The sequence below is a fragment of the Poeciliopsis prolifica genome, unplaced genomic scaffold (assembly GCF_027474105.1).
Source record: "Poeciliopsis prolifica strain line A6 unplaced genomic scaffold, Auburn_PproV2 SCAFFOLD148, whole genome shotgun sequence".
Classification (NCBI taxonomy): Eukaryota; Metazoa; Chordata; class Actinopteri; order Cyprinodontiformes; family Poeciliidae; genus Poeciliopsis; species Poeciliopsis prolifica.
In genome coordinates this window covers 30,766-57,203 of record NW_026562523.1, presented here as the reverse complement: position 1 = coordinate 57,203, position 26,438 = coordinate 30,766, and the positions used below count along the sequence as shown (strand labels likewise).

General features: G+C 45.8%; 1 protein-coding gene across 1 annotated transcript; it reads left to right on the top strand.

Moving 5' to 3' along the window:
- The first annotated feature begins 1,860 nt into the window (after positions 1 to 1,860).
- LOC129355857 (methanethiol oxidase-like) lies at positions 1,861 to 22,239 on the top strand. Its single transcript, XM_055025471.1, is given in 13 exon segments — positions 1,861 to 1,913; positions 2,519 to 2,572; positions 2,708 to 2,820; positions 6,643 to 6,828; positions 10,319 to 10,358; positions 10,361 to 10,438; positions 10,516 to 10,698; positions 17,029 to 17,210; positions 17,489 to 17,567; positions 20,870 to 20,991; positions 21,068 to 21,160; positions 21,234 to 21,352; positions 21,447 to 22,239. Coding segments are annotated over 13 exon segments (1,416 nt in total). The 5' UTR covers positions 1,861 to 1,909; the 3' UTR covers positions 21,610 to 22,239.
- Positions 22,240 to 26,438: the final 4,199 nt, after the last annotated feature.

Below are 26,438 nucleotides of genomic sequence, written 5' to 3'. Positions count from 1 at the left end.
GCGCTGCACCGGGCCTCGTTACTGGTTGGGTTGAGAACCACCGAGATGCTTCTGGAAACTCACCAAAAGGAGCTGGCATCCTGCAAACAAGAGCTGCAGTCCGGCCCAAAATGGATCCAGCCAGAACGGAGGAAACACGTCCACTGCCAGGACACATCCTGGGTTAGGGTAGGGTTAGGCCAGGACCCCCGACTGGACATCCTGAGGTAATGCAGGAATCACCACTGCACAGACACAAGCTGCTGCTTTATGCTTCAAGGAAAATGTATTCTTTATTTCTAAAGTTTTTTTTAGATTAAATAGGCCAGATTAATAAATAAGGTAAAGTTAAGCATTCACAGGTTTGATGAATACATTCTGATCTCCTTATCTGGTCAGAGGTCAGTGGAAGGGAGTCGGTGCTTCATTCTTACCTTTTCCTGAACACCAGACGTTCAGTAACCTCTCACTTTTCTGTGTTTTTTCTCATTTTAACTTTGTGTCTTTAAATGTTACGGGTTTGAGAGATGGTGTTAAAAGAAAATCAATATTTCTTTTTTGTAAAAAATGCAAAAGCTAACTGCATGTTTTACAAGAAAACACTCCATTGAGGCAGATGAGAACTTTGGTCTAATCAATGGGGGGGAAATAATTTTGTCTCATGGTTCCAATAAATCTGCTGGTGTTGCTTTACTGTTTCAAAATTTCCAGAATAAACTAGAAACTCACAGAAAAGACAACCGGGGCCACTGGATATTTGTGAACTCAAAATGGAAACTAGTTTTCTGATTCTCTGTAACGTCTATGGTTACAAACAGTGATGCTCAGAATAAGTCCTTATTGTCTGAATTAACTAGTCATTAAAAGAACCATCTCAGAATATTCCACAAACAATTTCATATTGGGAGGAGATTTCAATATGGTGTACAACAGCAGTTCCCAAACCCAGGCTGTGGCCCGGTACCAGTCCACAGACCAATTGGTACCGGGCCACAAGAAATAATGAAATATTTTTGTTTTCTGTATCATTTGAGTCTGGAGGATCTTTTATTTTGAAAATCCTTTCACGGATTCAGCTTTTTTCCGCCAACATTGAGTCACAAGCAGCGAAGTGAACAGAACCAGATCAGATTCTTTGGAAAGAAGCATGGCCGCAGTAAACCAGCACTGAGGTGAACATCGTCACACCTTCCTGTTGGCTAACATTTCTAAAACTCCTTGTTTTGCTTTGGTCTTCATTAATACTCTGAACTTTCTGAATTTGGGGTTTTCATGAGTTGTCACTTCTAATTATCAACATTAAAGAAAAAAACATTAGCAATATATCAGCCTGTGTAACAAATATATATACAGTATATGTGATATACAAGTTTCACTTTTTGAATGAAATTATTGCTTTAAATCAACTTCATGATATTAATTTTATGGTTCCAGTCGATGCGAAGTTTGTCCAAAATTTATTTCTTCTTTGAATTTATTTTGTGTAGTCAATAAGTTGGTGGTTGCCATAGCAACCTGATTTCATTTAGTTAGAATAACTGATCGATCGGTGATCACATGATCAGTGATTGGATCCGTTTCTGTTCATCATTTCAGTCTGACCTCTTATTGCTTATGGATATTTATGCTGTTGTTTGCTCTGCTCATGTAGAAGTTCTGACCGGATGTGAAGCAGAACCTCAAACCGGACCTCCTGCGGTACCAGGCTCCTTCCTCAGCCTGCCTTACAGGCAGTTCCTCTGTCAGCCTGCGGGGGGCGCGCTGTTCCAGCAGCTGGAGAGCCAAAGGCCTCTATGCCCCACCCCTCCTTTCTGATTGGCTGCTTCCTGCTACTCAACGCGCCAGCTCCGCCCACTGGCTCCACAGCACCCAGACCTGCACAGCCAGCAGACGGGTCAGAACCGCAGGAATCGGAACCAGAAGATCCAACATGGGTGAGTTGGGTTCAGCATGCTGCGTTCTGATTGGCTGCTACTCACCTGATCTGCTGCAGCTGTTAACCACAAAATATCTGATCAATAATCAATAATCGTCTAGCTGTAAAACATCAGCATGCCTCCTTCAAGGAAGCTGGGGAATTTCAGCTTCAAGCCACCAGGAGGGTTCACATTCCTGGTTCTGGACCTCTGTGTGTGTGTCTGTGTGTGTGTGTGTGAGTGTGTGTGTGTGAGTGTGTGTGTGTGTTTTCCAGACTGAGCCAGGGAATCTGGACCTTGGTAGTTTTCCATGAAGAAAAGCCAGGATGTTTTGGGGGAAGTTGTGTGCCTGTGTGTTTGTGTGTGTGTGTGCGTGTGTGTGTGTGTGTGTGTGTGTGTGTGTGTGTGTGTGGTGTGTGTGTTATATAACCCTTTTGTGAGAGCCGCCTGAGGCCCGAAGAAGCCGGTTCTGTTCAGATTCTGACTCCGTTTGTATCTCCTGTGGTTGTTTCTGGGCCTTCTGAGCATGCTCAGTAGAGTTCATGTTAATCATTGATCTTAACCCAGTAGAGGCCTGTGCTGCAGCGTCTGGTTATGCTTCTGGATCCGTTTGTGTGTTTCAGCCGCATGTTCAGGATGTGGACCCGGATACCGCAGCCCGCTGGACGCCATGAAGGGTGAGTGGACGTCTGGACCGGGCCAGAACCAGGTCAGCACTCTGGTTCTGGTACTGGAAGTCCAAACAAACCAAACAGTCAAACCAGAAAGTTCAATAGGAAAAATACCTGTACGGGTTCTGGTTCTGCCCGCAGGCCCCCGTGAGCGGATCGTCTACCTGCCCTGTATCTACCGCAGCACCGCGGTCCAGAAGCCCGACTACCTGGCCACAGTGGACGTCGACCCGGAGTCGCCCACGTACTGCCAGGTAGAACCCGACCAGAACCACAAGTCCAGCAGTCCAGTTCTGATGGACTCGTCTGCCTTGTGTCTTCTCACTGATTCTGTTTTTCTCCCAAAACTCCTGTTGGTTCTGTTTGTTTTGGTCGGTTCCAATGCTTTTGATGGTTCTGTTTGGTTCTGATGGTTCTGTTAGTTCCGATGGTTCTGATGGTTCTGTTGGTTCTGTTGGTTCTGTTGGTTCCAATGGTTCTGATGGTTCTGTTGGTTCTGTTTGGTTCTGATGGTTCTGTTGGTTCTGTTTGGTTCTGTTGGTTCCGATGGTTCTGTTGGTTCCGTTGGTTCTGATGGTTCTGTTTGGTTCTGTTGGTTCCGATGGTTCTGTTGGTTCCAATGGTTCTGATGGTTCTGTTGGTTCCGATGGTTCTGTTTGGTTCTGATGGTTCTGATGGTTCTGATGGTTCTTTTGGATCCGATGGTTCTGTTGGTTCTGTTCTGATGGTTCCGTTGGTTCTGATGGTTCTGGTTCTGATGGTTCTGATGGTACTGTTTGGTTCTGATGGTTCTGTTGGTTCCAATGTTCTGATGGTTATGGTTGTTCTGTTGGTTCTGTTGGTTCTGATGGTTCTGATGGTTCTGTTGGTTCTGATGGTTCTGTTGGTTCCGATGGTTCTGATGGTTCTGTTGGTTCTGTTTGGTTCTGTTGGTTCTGATGGTTCTGATGGTACTGTTTGGTTCTGATGGTTCTGTTGGTTCCAATGGTTCTGATGGTTCTGTTGGTTCTGTTTGGTTCTGTTGGTTCTGATGGTTCTGATGGTTCTGTTGGTTCTGATGGTTCTGTTGGTTCCGATGGTTCTGATGGTTCTGTTGGTTCTGATGGTTCTGTTGGTTCCGATGGTTCTGATGGTTCTGTTGGTTCCAATGGTTCTGATGGTTCTGTTGGTTCTGTTTGGTTCTGTTGGTTCTGATGGTTCTGATGGTTCTGTTGGTTCTGATGGTTCTGTTGGTTCCGTTGGTTCTGATGGTTCTGTTGGTTCTGATGGTTCTGTTGGTTCCAATGGTTCCGATGGTTCTGTTGGTTTGATGGTTCTGTTGGTTCCGATGGTTCTGTTGGTTCTGATGGTTCTGTTGGTTCCGATGGTTCTGTTGGTTCTGTTTGGTTCTGTTGGTTCTGATGGTTCTGATGGTTCTGTTGGTTCTGATGGTTCTGTTGGTTCCGTTGGTTCTGATGGTTCTGTTGGTTCTGTTGGTTCTGATGGTTCTGTTGGTTCCAATGGTTCCGATGGTTCTGTTGGTTCTGATGGTTCTGTTGGTTCCGATGGTTCTGTTGGTTCTGATGGTTCTGTTGGTTCCGATGGTTCTGTTGGTTCTGTTGGTTCTGTTGGTTCTGATGGTTCTGATGGTTCTTTTGGATCCGATGGTTCTGTTGGTTCTGATGGTTCTGTTGGTTCTGATGGTTCTGTTGGTTCCAATGGTTCCGATGGTTCTGTTGGTTCTGATGGTTCTGTTGGTTCCGATGGTTCTGTTGGTTCTGATGGTTCTGTTGGTTCCGATGGTTCTGTTGGTTCTGTTTGGTTCTGTTGGTTCTGATGGTTCTGATGGTTCTTTTGGATCCGATGGTTCTGTTGGTTCTGATGGTTCTGTTGGTTCCGATGGTTCTGTTGGTTCTGTTTGGTTCTGTTGGTTCTGATGGTTCTGTTGTTTCTGATGGTTCTGTTGGTTCCAATGGTTCTGATGGTTCTGTTGGTTCTGTTTGGTTCTGTTGGTTCTGATGGTTCTGTTGGTTCTGATGGTCTGTTGGTTCTGTTGGTTCTGATGGTTCTGTTGGTTCTGTTGGTTCTGATGGTTCTGTTTGGTTCTGATGGTTCTGTTGGTTCTGTTGGTTCCGATGGTTCTGTTGGTTCCAATGGTTCCGATGGTTCTGTTTGGTTCTGATGGTTCTGATGGTTCTTTTGGATCCGATGGTTCTGTTGGTTCTGTTGGTTCTGATGGTTCCGTTGGTTCTGATGGTTCTGTTGGTTCTGATGGTTCTGATGGTACTGTTTGGTTCTGATGGTTCTGATGGTTCTGTTGGTTCCGATGGTTCTGTTGGTTCTGTTTGGTTCTGTTGGTTCTGATGGTTCTGATGGTTCTGTTGTTTCTGATGGTTCTGATGGTTCTGTTGGTTCTGATGGTTCTGTTAGTTCCGATGGTTCTGATGGTTCTGTTGGTTCCGATGATTCTGTTGGTTCTGTTTGGTTCTGATGGTTCTGTTAGTTCCGATGGTTCTGATGGTTCTGTTAGTTCTGTTGTTTCTGATGGTTCTGTTGGTTCAGATGGTTCTGTTTGGTTCTGTTGGTTCTGTTTGGTTCTGTTGGTTCTGATGGTTCCGTTGGTTCTGTTGGTTCCGATGGTTCTGTTGGTTCCGATGGTTCTGTGGTTCTGTTGGTTCTGTTGGTTCTGTTGGTTCTGTTTGGTTCTGTTGGTTCTGATGGTTCCGTTGGTTCTGTTGGTTCCGATGGTTCTGTTGGTTCTGTTGGTTCTGTTGGTTCTGGTTCTGATGGTTCCGTTGGTTCTGTTGGTTCCGATGGTTCTGTTGGTTCTGTTGGTTCCGATGGTTCCGTTGGTTCTGTTGGTTCCGTTGGTTCTGTTGGTTCTGTTTGGTTCTGTTGGTTCTGATGGTTCTTTTGGTTCCGTTGTTCCGTTGGTTCTGATGGTTCTGTTGGTTCTGATGGTTCTTTGGTTCTGTTGGTTCGTTGGTTCTGTTTTTTTTCTGTTGGTTTTCTTGTTGTTTGGTTCTGGCGGTTCTGTTGGTTCTGATGGTTCCGTTGGTTCTGTTGGTTCCGATGGTTCTGTTGGTTCTGATGGTTCTGATGGTTCTGTTGGTTCTGTTGGTTCTGATGGTTCTGTTGGTTCTGATGGTTCTGTTGGTTCTGTTTGGTTCTGTTGGTTCTGATGGTTCTTGTTTCCGATGGTTCTGTTGGTTCTGATGGTTCTGTTGGTTCTGTTGGTTCTTTTGGATCCGATTGTTCCGTTGGTTTTGATGGTTCTGTTGGTTCTGATGGTTCTGTTTGGTTCTGTTGGTTCTGATGGTTCTGATGGTTCTGTTGGTTCCGATGGTTCTGTTGGTTCTGTTGGTTCCGATGGTTCTGTTGGTTCTGATGGTTCTGTTGGTTCTGATGGTTCCGTTGGTTCTGTTGGTTCCGATGGTTCCGTTGGTTCTGTTGGTTCCGTTGGTTCTGTTGGTTCTGTTTGGTTCTGTTGGTTCTGATGGTTCTTTTGGATCCGATTGTTCCGTTGGTTCTGATGGTTCTGTTGGTTCTGATGGTTCTGTTTGGTTCTGTTGGTTCCGTTGGTTCTGTTTGGTTCTGGCGGTTCTGTTGGTTCTGATGGTTCTGATGGTTCTGTTTGGTTCTGTTGGTTCTGATGGTTCTGTTGGTTCTGATGGTTCTGTTGGTTCTGTTTGGTTCTGTTGGTTCTGATGGTTCTGTTGTTTCCGATGGTTCTGTTGGTTCTGATGGTTCTGTTGGTTCTGTTTGGTTCTGTTGGTTCTGATGGTTCTGTTGGTTCTGATGGTTCTGTTGGTTCTGATGGTTCTTTTGGATCCGATTGTTCCGTTGGTTTTGATGGTTCTGTTGGTTCTGATGGTTCTGTTTGGTTCTGTTGGTTCTGATGGTTCTGTTGGTTCCGATGGTTCTGTTGGTTCTGTTGGTTCCGATGGTTCTGTTGGTTCTGATGGTTCTGTTGTTTCCTATGGTTCTGTTTGGTTCTGTTGGTTCCGATGGTTCTGTTTGGTTCTGATGGTTCTGTTGGTTCTGTTTCTTCTGATGGTTCTGTTGGGTCCAGAGTATCTAACCCGACCCGTCTGCAGGTGATCCACCGCCTGCCGATGCCGAACCTGAACGATGAGCTGCATCACTCTGGTTGGAACGCCTGCAGCAGCTGCTTCGGCGACCCGACCCGAACCCGGAACCGGCTCATCCTGCCGTCGCTCATCTCCTCCCGGATCTACGTGATCGATGTGGGAACCGAGCCCAGAGCGCCGCGGATCCACAAGGTCAGCAGCCGCACACGCTGCTGACCTCTACATGACCTGCTGGAGGTCATGTAGAGGTCAGGAAACCTGCAGACGAAATAGATGAACAAAACTATGAATGAAAGAAAATAATGTAGAAAACAGACGAACAGAAATGAAAACATGCAGAGTTCAGCTGGATCTTAAAACGATAACACAGAAAACAGGAGGAGGAGGAAGAGGAAGAAGAGGAGGAGGAAGAGTTGGAGGAAGAGGAGGAGGAAGAGGAGGAAGAGGAGGAGGAAGAGGCTCAGGTTCATGCAGAGTTCATTGCAGATCTTTAACTCTAGTAGTAAAAACAGAAAATATTCCAGTTTAACTTGTTGATGTTGGAGAGAAAATAAACATCTGTTGCTAAAAATTCCTGAACCCAGACGGTTCTGAACCCAGACGGTTCTGAGCCCAGACGGTTCTGAACCCAGACGGTTCTGAACGGTTCAGAGCCCAGACGGTTCTGAACCCAGACGGTTCTGAACGGTTCTGAGCCCAGACGGTTCTGAACCCAGACGGTTCTGAGCCCAGACGGTTCAGAGCCCAGACGGTTTCTGAACCCAGACGGTTCTGAACCCAGACGGTTCTGAACGGTTCTGAGCCCAGACGGTTCTGAGCCCAGACGGTTCTGAACGGTTCTGAACCCAGACGGTTCTGAACCCAGACGGTTCTGAACGGTTCTGAACCCAGACGGTTCTGAACCCAGACGGTTCTGAACCCAGACGGTTCTGAACGGTTCTGAGCCAGACGGTTCTGAACCCAGACGGTTCTGAACGGTTCTGAGCCCAGACGGTTCTGAGCCCAGACGGTTCTGAACCCAGACGGTTCTGAGCCCAGACGGTTCAGAGCCCAGACGGTTCTGAACCCAGACGGTTCTGAACCCAGACGGTTCTGAACGGTTCTGAGCCCAGACGGTTCTGAGCCCAGACGGTTCTGAACGGTTCTGAACCCAGACGGTTCTGAACCCAGACGGTTCTGAACCCAGACGGTTCTGAACCCAGACGGTTCTGAACCCAGACGGTTCTGAACCCAGACGGTTCTGAACGGTTCTGAGCCCAGACGGTTCTGAACCCAGACGGTTCTGAACCCAGACGGTTCTGAACGGTTCTGAGCCCAGACGGTTCTGAGCCCAGACGGTTCTGAACGGTTCTGAACCCAGACGGTTCAGAGCCCAGACGGTTCTGAACCCAGACGGTTCAGAGCCCAGACGGTTCTGAACCCAGACGGTTCTGAACCCAGACGGTTCTGAACGGTTCTGAGCCCAGACGGTTCAGAACCCAGACGGTTCTGAACCCAGACGGTTCAGAGCCCAGACGGTTCTGAACCCAGACGGTTCTGAACGGTTCTGAGCCCAGACGGTTCTGAACCCAGACGGTTCTGAACCCAGACGGTTCTGAACGGTTCTGAGCCCAGACGGTTCTGAACCCAGACGGTTCAGAGCCCAGACGGTTCTGAACCCAGACGGTTCTGAGCCCAGACGGTTCTGAACGGTTCTGAGCCCAGACGGTTCTGAACCCAGACGGTTCTGGCCCAGACGGTTCTGAACGGTTCTGAACCCAGACGGTTCTGAACGGTTCTGAGCCCAGACGGTTCTGAGCCCAGACGGTTCTGAACCCAGATGGTTCTGAGCCCAGACGGTTCTGAACCCAGACGGTTCTGAACGGTTCTGACCGAGACGGTTCTGAACCCAGACGGTTCTGAACCCGACGTTCTGAACGGTTCTGAGTCCAGACGGTCTGAACCCAGACGGTTCTGAACCCAGACGGTTCAGAGCCCAGACGGTTCTGAACGGTTCTGAGCCACGGTTCTGAACCCAGACGGTTCTGAACCCAGACGGTTCTGAACACTGACGGTTCTGAACGGTTGTGAGCCCAACGTTCTGAACCCAGACGGTTCTGAACGGTTCTGAGCCCAGACGGTTCAGAGCCCATACGGTTCTGAACCCAGACGGTTCTGAGCCCAGACGGTTCTGAACCCAGACGGTTCTGAACCCAGATGGTTCTGAGCCCAGACGGTTCTGAACCCAGACGGTTCTGAACGGTTCTGAGCCCAGACGTTCTGAACCCAGACGGTTCTGAACCCAGACGGTTCTGAACGGTTCTGACCCAGACGGTTCTGAACCCAGACGGTTCTGAACCCAGACGGTTCTGAACGGTTCTGAACCCAGACGGTTTTGAACCGTCTGGGTTCAAAACCCAGACGGTTTTGAACCCAGACGGTTCTGAACCCAGACGGTTCTGAACCGTTCAGAGCCCAGACGGTTCTGAACCCAGACGGTTCTGAACGGTTCTGAGCCAGACGGTTCTGAACGGTTTCTGAACACAGACGGTTCTGAACGGTTCTGAACCCAGACGGTTCTGAACCCAGACGGTTTCCGGGCCCAGACGTTTTGAACCCAGACGGTTCTGAACGGTTCTGACGGTTCTGAGCCCAGACGGTTCAGAGCCCAGACGGTTCTGAACCCAGACGGTTCTGAACGGTTCTGAGCCCAGACGGTTCTGAACCCAGACGGTTCCGAGCCCAGACGGTTTTGAACCCAGACGGTTCTGAACGGTTCTGAACCCAGACGTTCTGAGCCCAGACGGTTCTGAACCCAGACGGTTCTGAGCCCAGACGTTCTGAGCCCAGACGGTTCTGAACGGTTCTGAACCCAGACGGTTCTGAGCCAAGACGGTTCTGAACGGTTCTGAGCCCAGACGGTTCTGAGCCCAGACGGTTCTGAGCCCAGACGGTTCTGAACGGTTCTGAACCCAGACGGTTCTGAACGGTTCTGAACCCAGACGGTTCTGAACCCAGACGGTTCTGAACGGTTCTGAACCCAGACGGTTCTGAACCCAGACGGTTCTGAGCCCAGACGGTTCTGAACACAGACGGTTCTGAACACAGACGGTTCTGAACACAGACGGTTCTGAGCCCAGACGGTTCTGAACGGTTCTGAACCCAGACGGTTCTGAGCCCAGACGGTTCTGAACGGTTCTGAACCCAGACGGTTCTGAGCCCACACTGATATTCTAGGGTTTCATGGACGTAGAGGTGACTCTACTGCCCCCTGCTGGTGTCGCCGTGGCATTACAGTGGCTGTAGAGGCAGACAGTGAAAACAGCAAAGCGGTTCTGTTTGGGATCCGGTCCAAAGATACGAATCCTTCCTGTCCCCACATGGTTATTTATGCTTTTTCTGAAGTTACAGTCAAAGATGAACAGTAATAATTTGGTTTAATTAGCCTGGAATGAGGGAAAAAGTTGGTTTTTAAATGAATGTTATTCACTCAACTTTAAATATTGAACTTGAACTAAACCTTTAGTTAGCAAGTTAAATGTTGTTTGTAAGCTAAATATGTAGCCAGTCAGCTTATGTAGAAACTCAGTTTGTAACTAGTTATTTAGCTATCTTCCTCATAACTATTGAAATTTCTAATTGAGATTTATTAAGCTAAGTATTTAGCTCGCTAACTAAGTATTTGCTTCTTTGCGGGTTCCAGACGGTGGAGCCCATCGATCTGTACTGGAAGTGCGGCCTGGCCAACCTCACACCAGCCACTGCCTGGCCAGCGACCAGATCATGATCAGCTGCATGGGAGAGCCAGCAGGTGGCGGTAAAGGTGAGGCTTGAACCCACAGAGAGGATCACAAGCTGCTGCCCTCTGCTGGACGGTGGTGGTAACTGCTGCTGTTGCAGGGGGCTTTGTCCTGCTGGACGGTGAGACGTTTGAGGTGATCGGTAACTGGGAGCATCCAGGTGAGGCGGCGCCGTTCGGCTACGACTTCTGGTACCAGCCCCGCCACAATGTGATGATCAGCACCGAGTGGGGGGGCGCCCAAAGCGCTGGTCCACGGCTTCAACCCAGCCACGTCAAGGAAGGTCAGTGGTCTGGTAACAGCCGTAATGGTGTCTCTTTAAGACACTCTGGCATCGCTAGTGATGTCACAAGTATGTGTGTATCCAAAGTTACACACAAAGATGCTTACACAAGTTACACATCCAGTATTACACACACACAGACATTGTTTTCACTCCATAAATAATTAACCCATTTATTTCAATTGTATTCATTTATTGTATCTTTTATTGAATAGTTTTAATTCATTAAAGATAATAATAGCTGTAGATCGAGAGCAGAGCATCATTCATCACCGCAGGGAGCCTTCAGAGGGATCCATCGCTATGATGACAGCAGCTTCAGCTTCCTGGAGCTTTTCTGTCCACCTGTATCTGCAGCTGTCGTTTTGACTGACTCTGTTTTTGGCCTCTGATCAGTGGCAATAGTCTCAGAATACCAGTGTGTGTCTGACTGGATTTGTAATCCATTCACATTCCTGTGCTTAACTTTGGACGGTTGTGAGACATGATGAGTAAACCGTGAAATGAAAATGTGTGCATAACTGGGATCTTGTAAATATGAGGTCACAAATATGAAGACATTATGAACATAAAATAAAGTACACATACGTAATTACAATTTCTACAAACGCTAAATTTCTACACATAGACTTTTCAACTACAACCTTACAAATGTGATAATTGTGAATCCAGACCTTCTCCTGGGTCTGCAGAGGTCATCAGGAGTCGCCTGATGAGCTCAGACAGAACCGGTTAGTGGACGAGGACTTTTTGACTCATTTCACACTCCAGACAGCCTGATATTCATGAGCCGTGGTGCGTTAAATGCTGGTGGAAAGCTGGTCATCTGATTTCTGCTCTGAGTTGGTGTCCTCATCCTTTGACTGTGCTGTGCCGAAGTGACAAAGATGTTAATTTGTTGGATAACGGAATATCTCTCCACTTCTTTATAATGCAAAAAAATGTTAATAGATATATTGTGCATCATGGTTTAAAAAAACGACCACTAGGTGGCAGAAAACAGGCAGTTAAACAAAATGAGCGTCCTGGTGGTCTGCCTCAGACATGAAACCAGCACACTTTGGTCTCCCATTAAATGAGACAAAGAACTTTTAAATGATTCCAGATCACGTTTTATATTTCTGGTAGTTTGACACGATGTCCTCCTCATATTTTTCTATTCGTGGGAGCTGATGTCTATGTTAGCTGTGCTACTTTAGCTGCTCCATACTTATTCATTATTATTTTAGCACAATTTTTAATTTTTTATATATATATATATATATATATATAAAAATTCCCTTCTCACCCACCGCGGGTGGTTCTTATCCTCTGAGCTCGGGTCCTCTACCAGAGGATATATAGATATATATCTAAATATATAGATCTATATATATATAGATATAGATATATATCTATACATATATAGATCTATATCTATATATGTATAGATCTATATCCTCTGAGCTCGGGTCCTCTACCAGAGGATATATAGATCTATATATAGATCTATATATAGATCTATATATCTTCTACCAGAGGCCTGGGAGCTTGAGGGTCCTGCAGTATCTTGTGCCAAGGACTGCACATTTCTGGACTGAGATATCTGATGTTGTTCCTGGGATCTGTTGTAGCCACTGCTCCAGTTTGGGGGTTACTGCCCCGAGGCCCCGATGACCACAGCACCACTGTGGTCTTCACCTTCCAGTCCTCTCCAGTTCCTCCCTGAGGCCCTGGTATTTCTCCAGTTTCTCCTTTTCCTGATGTTGCAATCACTTGGTATTGCTACATCTACCACAACGGCTTTCCTCTGATGTTTATCCACTACGACAATGTCTGGTTGGTTCGCCATTACCATTTTGTCTGTCTGGATCTGGAAGTCCCACAGGATCTTAGCTCTGCATTCTCCACCACCTTTGGGGGTGTTTCCCACTTTGATCTCGGGGTTTCCAGTCCATATTCTGCACAGATGTTTCTGTACACTATGCCTGCCACTTGGTTATGTCGTTCCATGTACGCTTTCCCTGCCAGTATCTTGCACCCTGCTGTGATGTGCTGGACTGTCTCAGGGGCCTCCTTGCACAACCTACACCTTGGGTCTTGTCTGGTGTGGTAGATCTGGGCCTCTATTGCTCTGGTGTTTAGGCCTGTTCCTGGGCGGCCAGGATGAGGGCCTCTGTGCTGTCCTTGAGTCCAGCTTTTTATATATATATATATATATATATATATATATATATATATATATATATATATATATATATATATATATATGCAACCGTATAACAATGATGAAGAGGGGCCCACAGCTTGGCTCAACCCAGGGGCCCACATCCCCCTAAGTCCGGCCCTGCACACAGCCACAGTTGCTCATTCAACCAAGAAAAAGGGAGCATTAAAAAATTCCTGGCATTCGTAAATAAAAATTTGCAACAAATATGAGTGATTTAAATTCAAGAAAAAAGCTTTAAAACATTTTTTTGTTAAAAAATTATTCTTACAATTTAAAAGATTTTAAAGTTTTTTTTTTTTTTTTTGACAATCCAAAACATTGATCACAATTAAATTTTTTTTGTTTGACATGATTTTGTTTTCGATTGAATAATATTGAAGCCAGTTTGTCTCCATACAGGTTTGGTTGTTTTGATTTCCGTCATGATGGAGCAGGAGTTTGAAGACAGTGACGTCACAAAGGATCATATCGTCATTTTGCTTTTCTTTACTTGTGTTTATTTGCCTAATTAACATCTTATGAGTTTGATTTGACATCAACAAGTGTCCTGATGTTGATCAGGTCGGTGCTGACTGACGGCAGTTCCCATCCTTCGCTCAGTTTGGACATGAGGTCAGCTGTTGACCGCCGTCCACATCTTGCGTTACGCCAGACTCCTTTTTGGTTTTGGAAATGTACTGAGTTGTAATCCGGTTCAGATGTTCTGGCTGTCGGGATAGATAATGGTTGCTGTAAACGGGTTGCTGTGAGGTCGGTTCATCTAGATAACTCGTGTACTTTGAGACGCATTGCGACCCAAACGCCCTGCAGTGATCGGGGGAGGGTTGCTCCTCGCCGGCGCCACGTCGATTTTTTCCCGGAAGTGATAATAGCAAAATACAAAAAGTGGTGCAGGATTTTTTTGAACAATGTTTTTTAAAGGTTTGTGTATTTTAATGAAAATGCCACAAGTACAAATAAAAATGTTAAAATATTTCCAGGGGAGCTATAGCGCCACCAGTGGCAGTGGTTGTTAGGACTCTGCTTATTTCCACCAACCTTACAGCCAGTCTTTGTAAGGTTGGTGGTGAAGAGAGAGTTTGTTGAAGGGCAGACATCCTGGTGAGTAACTACAATGTCCAGTGGAGCCCCAATATCAGACTGGTTTAACTGGTCTTCTGGTTCTGGTTCTGACCTCCAGAAAAGACTGATCCTCCAGTCTTTTCTGGAGGCCATTTCTGCCATTTGCCATCATTATCCCAAAGCAGTTTATCAAGAAGTTATTCAACAGAAGCTAACAGCAAAGTAGCTCTTAGCTTCTGCTGACATATGGTGGATAACGTTAAAGCACTAATAGCTACTTCTACATCTCCTTAAAATAGCGTTTCTCAACGGGTGGTACCGCCCCCGGGGGGCAACAAAGGGCAGCAGAAATATTTGCATAGGGAGCGCTGCGATTCCTTTGGGAGCGTTTGGTTGAAGGTAAACTTTACACCTTAAATGACAACAATATCAGTTCACACTTTGAGCTACTTGCTAAAAAGAGCTGTGTAACATAATGTAACTGTATAAATGGCAGTTCTTCTTGTCAGTGTTTCTGTTAGCTTCCATTAGCTTGTGTTTGCTTCTGTTAGCATCCATTAGCTTCTGTTAGCTTGCATTAGCTTCAGTAAGTTTTCATTAGCTTCTGTTAGCTTCTATTAGCTTTTGTTAGCTTCCATTAGCTTCCCTTAACTTGTGTTAGCTTCCATTAGCTTCTGTTATCTTCCATTAGCTTCTGTTACCTTCCATTAGCTTTTGTTTGCTTCTGTTAGCTTCTATTAGCTTGTCTTAGCTTCTGTTAGCTTCCATTAGGTTGTGTTAGCGTCCATTAGCTTCTGTTAGCTTCCATTAGCTTCAATTAGCTTGTGTTAGCTTCCATTAGCTTCTGTTAGCTTCCATTAGCTTGTGTTAGTATCCATTAGCTTCTGTTATCTTCTTGGCGCAGCTCCGTCCTCCTGCTACTGGTGGCTTCACCGCATCAGGTGAAGGACAACGAAATGTTGCTCTGTTAGAACAGTAGAAAACTGTTTTCCTCTGTGTTTTTTACGCCCCCTGGTGGCAATAAGATGAAGGTGCTTGATTCTGATAAACGTGATTACTAAAATCACAAACCCTGAAAAATGAACCCGTTTAATAAAGAAATCCCTGAGTGGGTGATTCCACAATACAGAGCGTTCATTTAGTTAGCGTCGGTGCGGTAAGCCGTCCGGTAGCAGCACAGGTTTACGTCGCTCTGCTTTTCCCATCGATTCGCTCCTCCACAGCAAAAAACAAAACCCCGCAAAACTCAGAAACAGGAGAATCGGGACATAGAGCAGAACAACGGACCAGATTGAATCAAGATCAGAGAATCCTGATTCTCTGAGGGCAGATCAGGATCAGGATCAGGAGGAGGAGGGAAGATGCTGGAGCACCTTCATCTTATTGCCACCAGGGGCGTAATAACACAGAGGCAAACAGTTTTCTACTGTCCTTGATTTTGATTGATGTCGGATTTATATGGATCTATGAAAAATGGCAAGACAAAAGACATTTTTCTGATAATAAATGACTTTATTATAAGTCAAACAGAAGATCGGTAGTCTGAATCTTAATGGAGGCACGTAAAACCAACAGCTACTGGTAACCTGAAGAACAGCAGGTCAATAAAAACAATAAAATAAAACTAAAGAGGACAATAAACCAAGAAAGGATCAAATGAATAGAAGGCAACTAAATGGAAATGAACAATGAACAAAATGCAAAAATAAACTAAGAAACTAAACTAAATAGAGGAATAAACTTGTATGGCAAGACCTTTCGAGCAATAATTAATACCGAACAGACAGACACTATTTTCACATAAAAGGTAAAATAATATTTTGCCATTTGTTTGTTGGGACCACAACCAGTTCTAACAAGAGATATATTTTACTGAGAAAACAGTAGGAAACTTAGTACTTATGTTTTAAATTATATTTTATTTCATAATTTCTTCAGTATTATTTTTTATGTTAGTGTTAATGTCATGATGCCGTTCAGTGACTCCATAACACTGGATTAAGAACCAGCTTTGTTCTTTGTAATCTCTGACCTGTCTATTGATTTATTAACTTTAAATCAATAGACAGATCTAAAGATATAATCCATGTTTCTGTTCAATATTTCTCTGGCATTAAAAGGATCTGGAACTTTTATTTTTCCCCTCAAAGTTCTGGTTTGCACATTAATGGCGCGTGGGTGAAATTATGTGGATGATACTGTGATGTCCCATTCTCCTGAAGGCAGCACGGAGCTGCAGCAGCAGAAACTGACAGGAGGTGGAGAAGAGTGACGATTGATGAAGTTGCAGTTCGATCATGTTTGCTTTTTAGGGCCCAGTTTTTTGCAAATAGTTAAAAGTTTGAACTGGTGTACAACTTCTATCTGGACACTTTGAACAAGATTTAAATCAGAAAATAAAAGTTAGGTTAAGAAAAGCTGATCATCAAAGTTTGAGCCCGACTGATTTTAAGTTGAATGTTCATTTGCATTTTTTATACTTAGACTGTAAGAATAATTATTTTCTTGTGTTCTCTCGACAACTAGTCATTTTCTGTTAATGATTTTAGATGATAAATACAGAAAGAATAAAAATCATAACAGCAACAATCATGACATTAACTATCGATGCGTTCAGTGGAAGCAGCAGGCCCAACACAGCCGCACATTTTAAACTTGAGCTGCAGCAATGCATTCTGGGTGAAGAACCTGTGGAGAGGAAATGGAACTGCTGCGTAAACAGACTTCAAAATAAGAGCATGAATATAAACGTCTAACTTCCAGTGGAAATATTCAGTTGATAAGAAAAACTTAAACACAGATGTTGAACTTTATTTATTCACTGAAAGTTTACTAAACTTTATTTGGAAAAGTCAGGGGAGCTAGGTTAGCTAAGATGCTAAAAATCATTAGCTGTGCTGTTAGCGTGTTAGCGGAAGTGCTGCCATCGCCTCACAGATCCAATCTGGGCCCAACGGCCCGGCTTCCTGCGTGTTTCTGGTGCCATCAAGTAAACGGTTCTGGTCCCAGTGGGTCAGAACCCCTGGACCGACTCAAACCAGTCCGGCGTTCTGTTCCAGGTCTCTACGGATCCGCCCTCCATGTCTGGGACTGGACCAGCCACAGGAAGCTGCAGACTCTGGAACTGGGAGAAGATGGCGCCATTCCTTTGGAGGTCCGCTTCCTGCACGACCCCGACGCCACCGAGGGCTACGTGGGATGTGCCCTGCGGGGATGTGTCTTCAGGTTCTACAGAACCCCGGTCAGAACCACCGCTGTCATGGAGGCTGCCGGGCTTCTGTAGGAGGTTCTGGTCCAAACGCAGGAGGTTCTGGTACCAGAGGGTCCATCGGCCATCATGAGGGGTTCCACCTAAAAACCATTTATGATTGAAACTGGAATAAAGTTGGAAGGTTTTTATGTTACTAGTGAAATGGACCAGAACCACCGAGAGCCCAGAACAGAGATAGCTGGAGATCTGGTTCTGGTGTCCATCATCAGAACCATCAAAAGGTTCTGATAGTTCTGATGTTTCCTCAGAAAGGCGACTGGGCCGCAGAGAAGGTCATCAGTGTTCCCAGTAAGAAGGTGGAGGGATGGATGCTACCTGAGATGCCAAGTGAGCCGACGGTCTACCTGTCTCTGTCTCTAACCTGTCTCTGTCTCACCTGTCTCTAACCTGTCTCTGTCTCTAACCTGTCTCTATCCCACCTGTCTCTGTCTCTAACCTGTCTCTATCTCACCTGTCTCTGTCTCTAACCTGTCTCTGTCTCACCTGTCACTAACCTGTCTCTGTCTCTAACCTGTCTCTGTCTCTAACCTGTCTCTATCCCACCTGTCTCTGTCTCTAACCTGTCTCTATCTCACCTGTCTCTGTCTCTAACCTGTCTCTGTCTCACCTGTCACTAACCTGTCTCTGTCTCTAACCTGTCTCTGTCTCTAACCTGTCTCTATCCCACCTGTCTCTGTCTCTAACCTGTCTCTGTCTCACCTGTCTCTAACCTGTCTCTGTCTCTAACCTGTCTCTGTCTCACCTGTCTCTAACCTGTCTCTGTCTCTAACCTGTCTCTGTCTCACCTGTCTCTGTCTCTAACCTGTCTCTGTCTCTAACCTGTCTCTATCCCACCTGTCTCTGTCTCTAACCTGTCTCTGTCTCACCTGTCACTAACCTGTCTCTGTCTCACCTGTCTCTGTCTCTAACCTGTCTCTGTCTCACCTGTCTCTAACCTGTCTCTGTCTCTAACCTGTCTCTGTCTCACCTGTCTCTGTCTCTAACCTGTCTCTGTCTCTAACCTGTCTCTGTCTCACCTGTCTCTAACCTGTCTCTGTCTCTCACCTGTCCCTAACCTGTCTCTGTCTCACCTGTCTCTGTCTCTAACCTGTCTCTGTCTCACCTGTCTCTAACCTGTCTCTGTCTCACCTGTCTCTGTCTCTAACCTGTCTCTGTCTCACCAGTCTCTGTCCTACCTGTCTCTGCCCTACCTGTCTCACCTGTCTCTGTCTCTAACCTGTCTCTGTCTCACCTGTCTCTAACCTGTCTCTGTCTCACCTGTCTCTGTCTCTAACCTGTCTCTGTCTCACCTGTCTCTAACCTGTCTCTGTCTCACCTGTCTCTGTCTCTAACCTGTCTCTGTCTCACCAGTCTCTGTCCTACCTGTCTCTGTCCTACCTGTCTCTGTCTCACCTGTCTCTGTCTCTAACCTGTCTCTGCCCTACCTGTCTCACCTGTCTATGTCTTACCTGTCTCACCTGTCTCTGTCCTACCTGTCTCTGTCTCACCTGTCTCTGTCTCTAACCTGTCTCTGCCCTACCTGTCTCACCTGTCTCTGTCCTACCTGTCTCTGTCTCACCTGTCTCTGCCCTACCTGTCTCACCTGTCTCTGTCCTACCTGTCTCTGTCTCACCTGTCTCTGCCCTACCTGTCTCACCTGTCTCTGTCCTACCTGTCTCTGCCCTACCTGTCTCACCTGTCTCTGTCTCTAACCTGTCTCTGCCCTACCTGTCTCTGTCTCACCTGTCTCTGCCCTAACTGTCTCACATGTCTCTGTCCTACCTGTCTCTGCCCTACCTGTCTCACCTGTCTCTGTCTCTAACCTGTCTCTGTCTCTAACCTGTCTCTATCCCACCTGTCTCTGTCTCTAACCTGTCTCTGTCTCACCTGTCACTAACCTGTCTCTGTCTCACCTGTCTCTAACCTGTCTCTGTCTCTAACCTGTCTCTGTCTCTAACCTGTCTCTGTCTCACCTGTCTCTAACCTGTCTCTGTCCTACCTGTCTCTGTCTCTCACCTGTCCCTAACCTGTCTCTGTCTCACCTGTCTCTGTCTCTAACCTGTCTCTGTCTCTAACCTGTCTCTGTCCTACCTGTCTCTGTCTCACCTGTCTATGTCTTACCTGTCTCACCTGTCTCTGTCTCACCTGTCTCTGCCCTACCTGTCTCACCTGTCTCTGTCTCTAACCTGTCTCTGTCTCACCTGTCTCTGTCCTACCTGTCTCTGTCTCACCTGTCTCTGCCCTACCTGTCTCACCTGTCTCTAACCTGTCTCTGTCTCACCTGTCTCTGCCCTACCTGTCTCACCTGTCTCTAACCTGTCTCTGTCTCACCTGTCTCTAACCTGTCTCTGTCCTACCTGTCTCTGTCTCTCACCTGTCCCTAACCTGTCTCTGTCTCACCTGTCTCTGTCTCTAACCTGTCTCTGTCTCTAACCTGTCTCTGTCCTACCTGTCTCTGTCTCACCTGTCTATGTCTTACCTGTCTCACCTGTCTCTGTCCTACCTGTCTCTGTCTCACCTGTCTCTGCCCTACCTGTCTCACCTGTCTCTGTCTCTAACCTGTCTCTGTCTCACCTGTCTCTGTCCTACCTGTCTCTGTCTCACCTGTCTCTGCCCTACCTGTCTCACCTGTCTCTGTCCTACCTGTCTCTGCCCTACCTGTCTCACCTGTCTCTGTCTCTAACCTGTCTCTGTCTCACCTGTCTCTGTCTCTAACCTGTCTCTGCCCTACCTGTCCTACCTGTCTCTGTCTCACCTGTCTCTGCCCTACCTGTCTCACATGTCTCTGTCCTACCTGTCTCTGCCCTACCTGTCTCACCTGTCACTAACCTGTCTCTGTCTCACCTGTCTCTGTCTCACCTGTCTCTGTCCTACCTGTCTCTGTCTCACCTGTCTCTGTCCTACCTGTCTCACCTGTCTCTGTCCTACCTGTCTCTGCCCTACCTGTCTCACCTGTCTCTAACCTGTCTCTGTCTCACCTGTCCCTAACCTGTCTCTGTCTCACCTGTCTCTGTCTCTAACCTGTCTCTGTCTCTAACCTGTCTCTGTCTCACCTGTCTCTGTCTCTAACCTGTCTCTGTCCTACCTGTCTCTGTCTCACCTGTCTCTGTCTCTAACCTGTCTCTGTCTCACCTGTCTCTGCCCTACCTGTCTCACCTGTCTCTGTCCTACCTGTCTCTGCCCTACCTGTCTCACCTGTCTCTGTCTCTAACCTGTCTCTGTCCTACCTGTCTCTGTCTCACCAGTCTCTGCCCTACCTGTCTCACCTGTCTCTGTCTCTAACCTGTCTCTGTCCTACCTGTCTCTGTCTCACCTGTCTCTGTCTCTAACCTGTCTCTGTCCTACCTGTCTCTGTCTCACCTGTCTCTGTCTCTAACCTGTCTCTGCCCTACCTGTCTCACCTGTCTCTGTCCTACCTGTCTCTGTCTCACATGTCTCTGTCTCTAACCTGTCTCTGTCTCTAACCTGTCTCTGTCTCACCTGTCTCTGTCCTACCTGTCTCACCAGTCTCTGTCCTACCTGTCTCTGCCCTACCTGTCTCACCTGTCTCTGTCTCTAACCTGTCTCTGTCTCACCTGTCTCTGTCTCTAACCTGTCTCTGCCCTACCTGTCTCACATGTCTCTGCCCTACCTGTCTCACCTGTCTGCAGGCCTCATCACTGACATCCTGATCTCGTTGGATGATCGCTTCCTCTACTTCAGCAACTGGCTCCACGGTGACATCAGACAGTATGACATCACAGACCGCAGGAACCCTCGATTGGTTGGACAGGTCTGATGTCATCACATCTGTCTCTTGCTACAGCGAGACGTCGGAGTGAGACGGCTCACCTGTCTGTCTGTTCCAGGTGTTCCTGGGAGGAAGCATCATCAGAGACGGACCAGTCAAAGTCCTGGAGGATCCAGAAAAGCAGGAGCAGCCGGCTCCTTGCATCATCAAGGTATAATACCTGAGTCTACCTGAGTGTGTCTGTCTCACCTGTCTCTAATCTGTCTCACCTGTCCGCCCCTCAGGGGAAGCGTGTCCCTGGAAGTCCCCAGATGCTGCAGCTCAGTCTGGACGGTCGGAGACTTTACGTCACCACGTCTCTGTTCAGCGGTTGGGACAAGCAGTTCTACCCGGACATGATGAGGTACCGACCCGCGACCCGGAAGAGCCCGGCGCCTGCTGAGGACCGGAGCCGCGTGTTGGGCCACAGAAGCTGAGCGTGTCCTGGTGTTTTGCAGAGAGGGCTCGGTGATGATGCGGATCGATGTGGACGTGGAGCGGGGCGGCCTGTCCCTCAACCCGGACTTCCTGGTGGACTTCGGCCGGGAGCCCGACGGGCCGGCGCTGGCCCACGAGCTGCGCTACCCGGGGGGCGACTGCACCTCCGACATCTGGGTCTGACGTAGGAGCGCTTTATCAGCAGCTCCGGTTTGAAATGTTTCTGCTGAAAAGCCTTTGAATAAATCAGATTTCTGTCTCTAAAAGATAAAAGACAAAAACGTAAATCTGCTCTTCACTGGTCGCAACGCGGCGGCGCGACCCGCAGCAGTTGCTATGCTACACTGCCATGCTACACTGCTATGCTACACTGCTATGCTACACTGCTATGCTGCACTGCCATGCTACACTGCTATGCTACACTGCCATGCTACACTGCTATGCTACACTGCTATGCTACACTTTTATGCTTCGCTGCTATGCTATGCTGCACTGCTATGCTACACTGCTATGCTACACTGCTATGCTACACTTTTATGCTTCGCTGCTATGCTATGCTGCACTGCCATGCTACACTGCTATGCTACACTTTTATGCTACGCTGCTATGCTACACTGCTATGCTACACTGCTATGCTACACTTTTATGCTACGCTGCTATGCTACACTGCTATGCTACACTTTTATGCTTCGCTGCTATGCTATGCTGCACTGCTATGCTACACTGCTATGCTGCACCAGTAAAGTATTTAGCAGAAGCTAATGCTAAGGTGCTAATTTTAAGGCAAATTAAATCTACAATTTTTGAACCATTTATTGTTGCCATGTTTTGTTCTTAAATATCGTATTTATGTTTCCATCTGATTCTCTAGCTGTTTGTCTCTTCCTAAGTTTCTTCTTAATCTTTCTCCAGGAAACGGAACCGCCGTGTAAACGGGCTCTTCAAAATAAGGGCATAAATGTAATTTTTAAAAGCCCGAGCCAGAGATGTTAAGGTGGCCCAGGCGGCTCCGGCCGAACCGAACCTCCCGGTAAATGTTCGGTGCTGCCCAGCAGGGCGCCCAGGCCCTGGACGCGCATCTCCAGTCTGAGCTGCAGCTGCAGGTCCAGACCTGCCGCTGCTGGTTCCGACAGGATGATGATCGTTCATCATGTGATTAATGACGACATGTCGCCATGACGCGTCTGTTCAGCCGCTCATCACTTTCATAACTCAGTCATGACCAACATGGCGACCGTCACTGCTAAACTCCACCAGCTCAGGCTGGTGGGATGAGCTGTGAACAGCTCTGGGCTTTGATTAGGCCGCTGCAGAACCTCTCCCATAATGATGTCAAGTTAAACAGAAAACATTGAATCCATGTTTCTGACTGATTCTGTTACGTCAGGACAGAAAGCACCTTTTAATTCATGTGTGAAATATTAATAATCATTAAACACTGAAGTTACAAACTGCAGCTTGAAGTTCTCTGGCTCCGTCCGAACCCTGAGGCCCGAACTTCTGCTTCAGGCTGGGGGTTAAAGGTCACAGTGTGTCCCACGTCCTCCACTTCCTCCCATCTTGGTTCTATTTCCGCCCTAACGCAAACTCTGCATTTTTACGGACTTCTGCAAACTGCATTACCCACAATTCATTGCTGCATGTGACGTTGAGTTAAAAGGCGGATTTATGGCAATGATTTTTTTTATTGAAATACACAATAACAATGACAAACTCAAACAATAATGAACATTACAAGAAAAAAATAAGATCACAACTCTAACAGAAAATAAAGGCTAGAACAAGAAATACAAAATTACACAACAAAAAAAAAACTAAATAAAGGTAAGTTATTGAGAAGAGGGGCGAACTGAAATTCTTCCATTAAATCACAATTTATTTGCTTTTAAGGTCTTTTTCAGACATCTGTTAAAGGAGGAAAGTTTGTTTTGAGAGCAGAGATTGACAGGGAGCATTTTGCATAACGGCATTTATGGATATAATATTTGGTTATAATCATCAAAACATTCACTAAAACTTCTACATTTTTTTCTTTGATATATAAACCAAACTGAATTATTTGTGAAGAATTAAAGTCCACATTTACAGATCTAGAGGATAAAAAGTTACAAGTTTTTTCCAACTTTATGGAAAATTAAAAGAAAATATTATGACAAGGCACATTAGTGATAAAAAGTTTGATTTAATAAACTGAGCAGGAAAAGAAGAAATGAAAATAAACACAAACTAAATGAGGAAAGAAAAAATGTCACAAATGAAAGACAAATTTCAAATCTTAAATTAAGATATTAACATATTGGATTAAAGATTGTAAATAATAAATGATTTCACTTTAAAAGTGGAGTTGATTTTTAGAAAGTAGTATTTGAGAATGAAACTTGGGATTAGATAAATCATCATTTAACTCTGTTAGAAGACCAAATTTCATTTTCTAAAACTAAAGATGGAATAGATTTATTGTACAACATCCACTTTTCAAAGCTTTCTAAAAACTTTAACCGTCAGAATATTGTCAGATTATAAAGTTGCACAGTCTTAATGTGGCTTCCATTAATGAGCAATAAATTAATTTTAATAATATCAGACCTGTTTCCTTTAAATATATTCTTCAATATTCCTTCATATTGTTGAAAGTCTGTTACTCGTTGCCTCCAGATCCGTTGATTCAGTGTGTAAACGTGAAACCAAGCAGCAATCACTGTTCAACTTCACAATCAACCAGAATTTATTCAAACAGAAATGGAAGAGCAAAAATCCCACCAACAACCCAACCTGATAAAAAAGATGCAAAATCAGCAGGAAAACATTCATTATCTTATAAACAAATGCAAAATATGAAGACGCTGTGCGTCACCCAGCGATCTGACCAACTGTGTCAGCTCTATTACTTTTATATCTAGGCGTGTGTTTACTGTGTGACCGTCGTCTAGAGCTGCTCTCTGCAGCGTCGTGGCAATCCGCCAGCTGTTTGCATGAATTCATCGCTGTCAGTTTTCACGGGGAAGGAACAATATGTGACAGAATGGACTGGAGAAATAATCACACCTTTTCACTGTGTTTAAGGACTGCAGACTGCACTTCTACTCAACTAAGATATACTAAAGTGCAGTTACAGCAGTTCGCCACTAGTTGGCACAGTGAGCACCACTGACTCAGCAGCAGTTTCGTGCAGTGGCGGCTGGTTCAGGCTCTTGTTGTCAACAGTGTTCATCGAATAAAAGAACCTGCGAAAATCACACTGACTCATCATCAAGAGTGCAACAAATAGATGAGCTATTGGACAGAAACATGGAAACATTTTACCTGACAAACTGGGACCAGTTTTTATCAGCTATCTGTGTTTATTATTCTTCCAAACTGGTTCCTGAACCGCATTGAGCTCTCCTGACCTCTGACCTTTGACCCAGTGCAGCAAACAGCAGATTTGATAATAACATTGGCAAATCATTTCATGTAATATTATAAAGTCTTCTAAATCAGACTTGAACAGCTTCAATACCAAAACATGTTGCACTCAACATTTTCTGATTAGTTTTCTACGTCTTTGGTTGTGATGAACTAAAACATTTCAGATTAATACGTGACTCACACATTTATTAAGACTGATTTCATATAAAGAACTACTGATTCGACTCATTTTAATCAAATTATGTCTAAGAAAAAAGTTCTGCTGATCAGATTATAGTTATATTGATTGAATCTTTAATCTAAACATTTCAACATGCACTAAAGTTAATCATCATTCAAACTAGTATAATTAAAGTAACATTTCCAACAATAGACAAGGTATAATTATGTTTTGAAGACATTTTCATATTGGCACAGCCAGCTGATGTTTACAAACATCAGCGTTGACGACCCTGTTAATGCAGTTTGTTTTGTTTTTAATTTAATCCAAACTGGTTCCCAGTGGAGAACAGATTCTGTAGATATGGATCATAATCTGACAGTTTATTATTATAACTTTATGTTGATTCACCACCAACTACAGCATTAACTTTATGTCATGATAACTGATGGACGTTACTCTGTTAGTAAACACACAGCAACACATCAGTGATTTAAAGTTGATTCAATGTGATGACCTCATCGTTCAGCGTCACTTCCTGTGACAGGTCGAGTCACTTCCTGTGACAGGTCGAGTCACTTCCTGTGACAGGTCGAGTCACTTCCTGTGACAGGTCGAGTCACTTCCTGTGACAGGTCGAGTCACTTCCTGTGACAGGTCGAGTCACTTCCTGTGACAGGTCGAGTCACTTCCTGTGACAGGTCGAGTCACTTCCTGTGACAGGTCGAGTCACTTCCTGTGACAGGTCGAGTCACTTCCTGTGACAGGTCGAGCCACTTCCTGTGGGTCGAGTCACTTCCTGTGGGTCGAGTCACTTCCTGTGGGTCGAGTCACTTCCTGTGACAGGTCGAGTCACTTCCTGTGGGTCGAGTCGCTACAGGATGAAGTTCAGAAACATTTTGGTTGCAGAGCCAGAAACTCTCAGCAGGATGGAAATGTTAATATCTCCCATTACAGGAAGCTGAGAGCCGATTCAATGATCAATGATCAATAATCGATCAGTGCTGGTTAGAAAAGCTTCCACTCAGGCTCACATTCTGCTGTTCATGACAGGAAATGAATTGATTCTGGTGAACCTGGATGGGATGGTCCTGTTCCTCATTGGTTCTGATCCAATGAAGCGAACTGATCGCTGCTCTGTAGAAACTTGTTTTCAAACATCATTTTCACAAGTAACAAAAAACATATTTGGTGAAAATTGGATTTATAGTGAAGTTTTGCAAACGGTTTTGTCACTTAGTTAGGATTTTTCAGCAGGCATCAACGCAGCCACCTACAATTCAGAAACATCTGCAGTGCGCGAAGGTTTCGCCCAGTTAATCCATAACACCGGCCCTTCTGTCCCAACCCGAACCCTGACTGAGTCCACTTTCCCCGTGGAGCCCCGGACCGGAAGTTTTTACAAACCGAACAGCCAGAGAGGAGAAAACGGTTCTGACCCGCC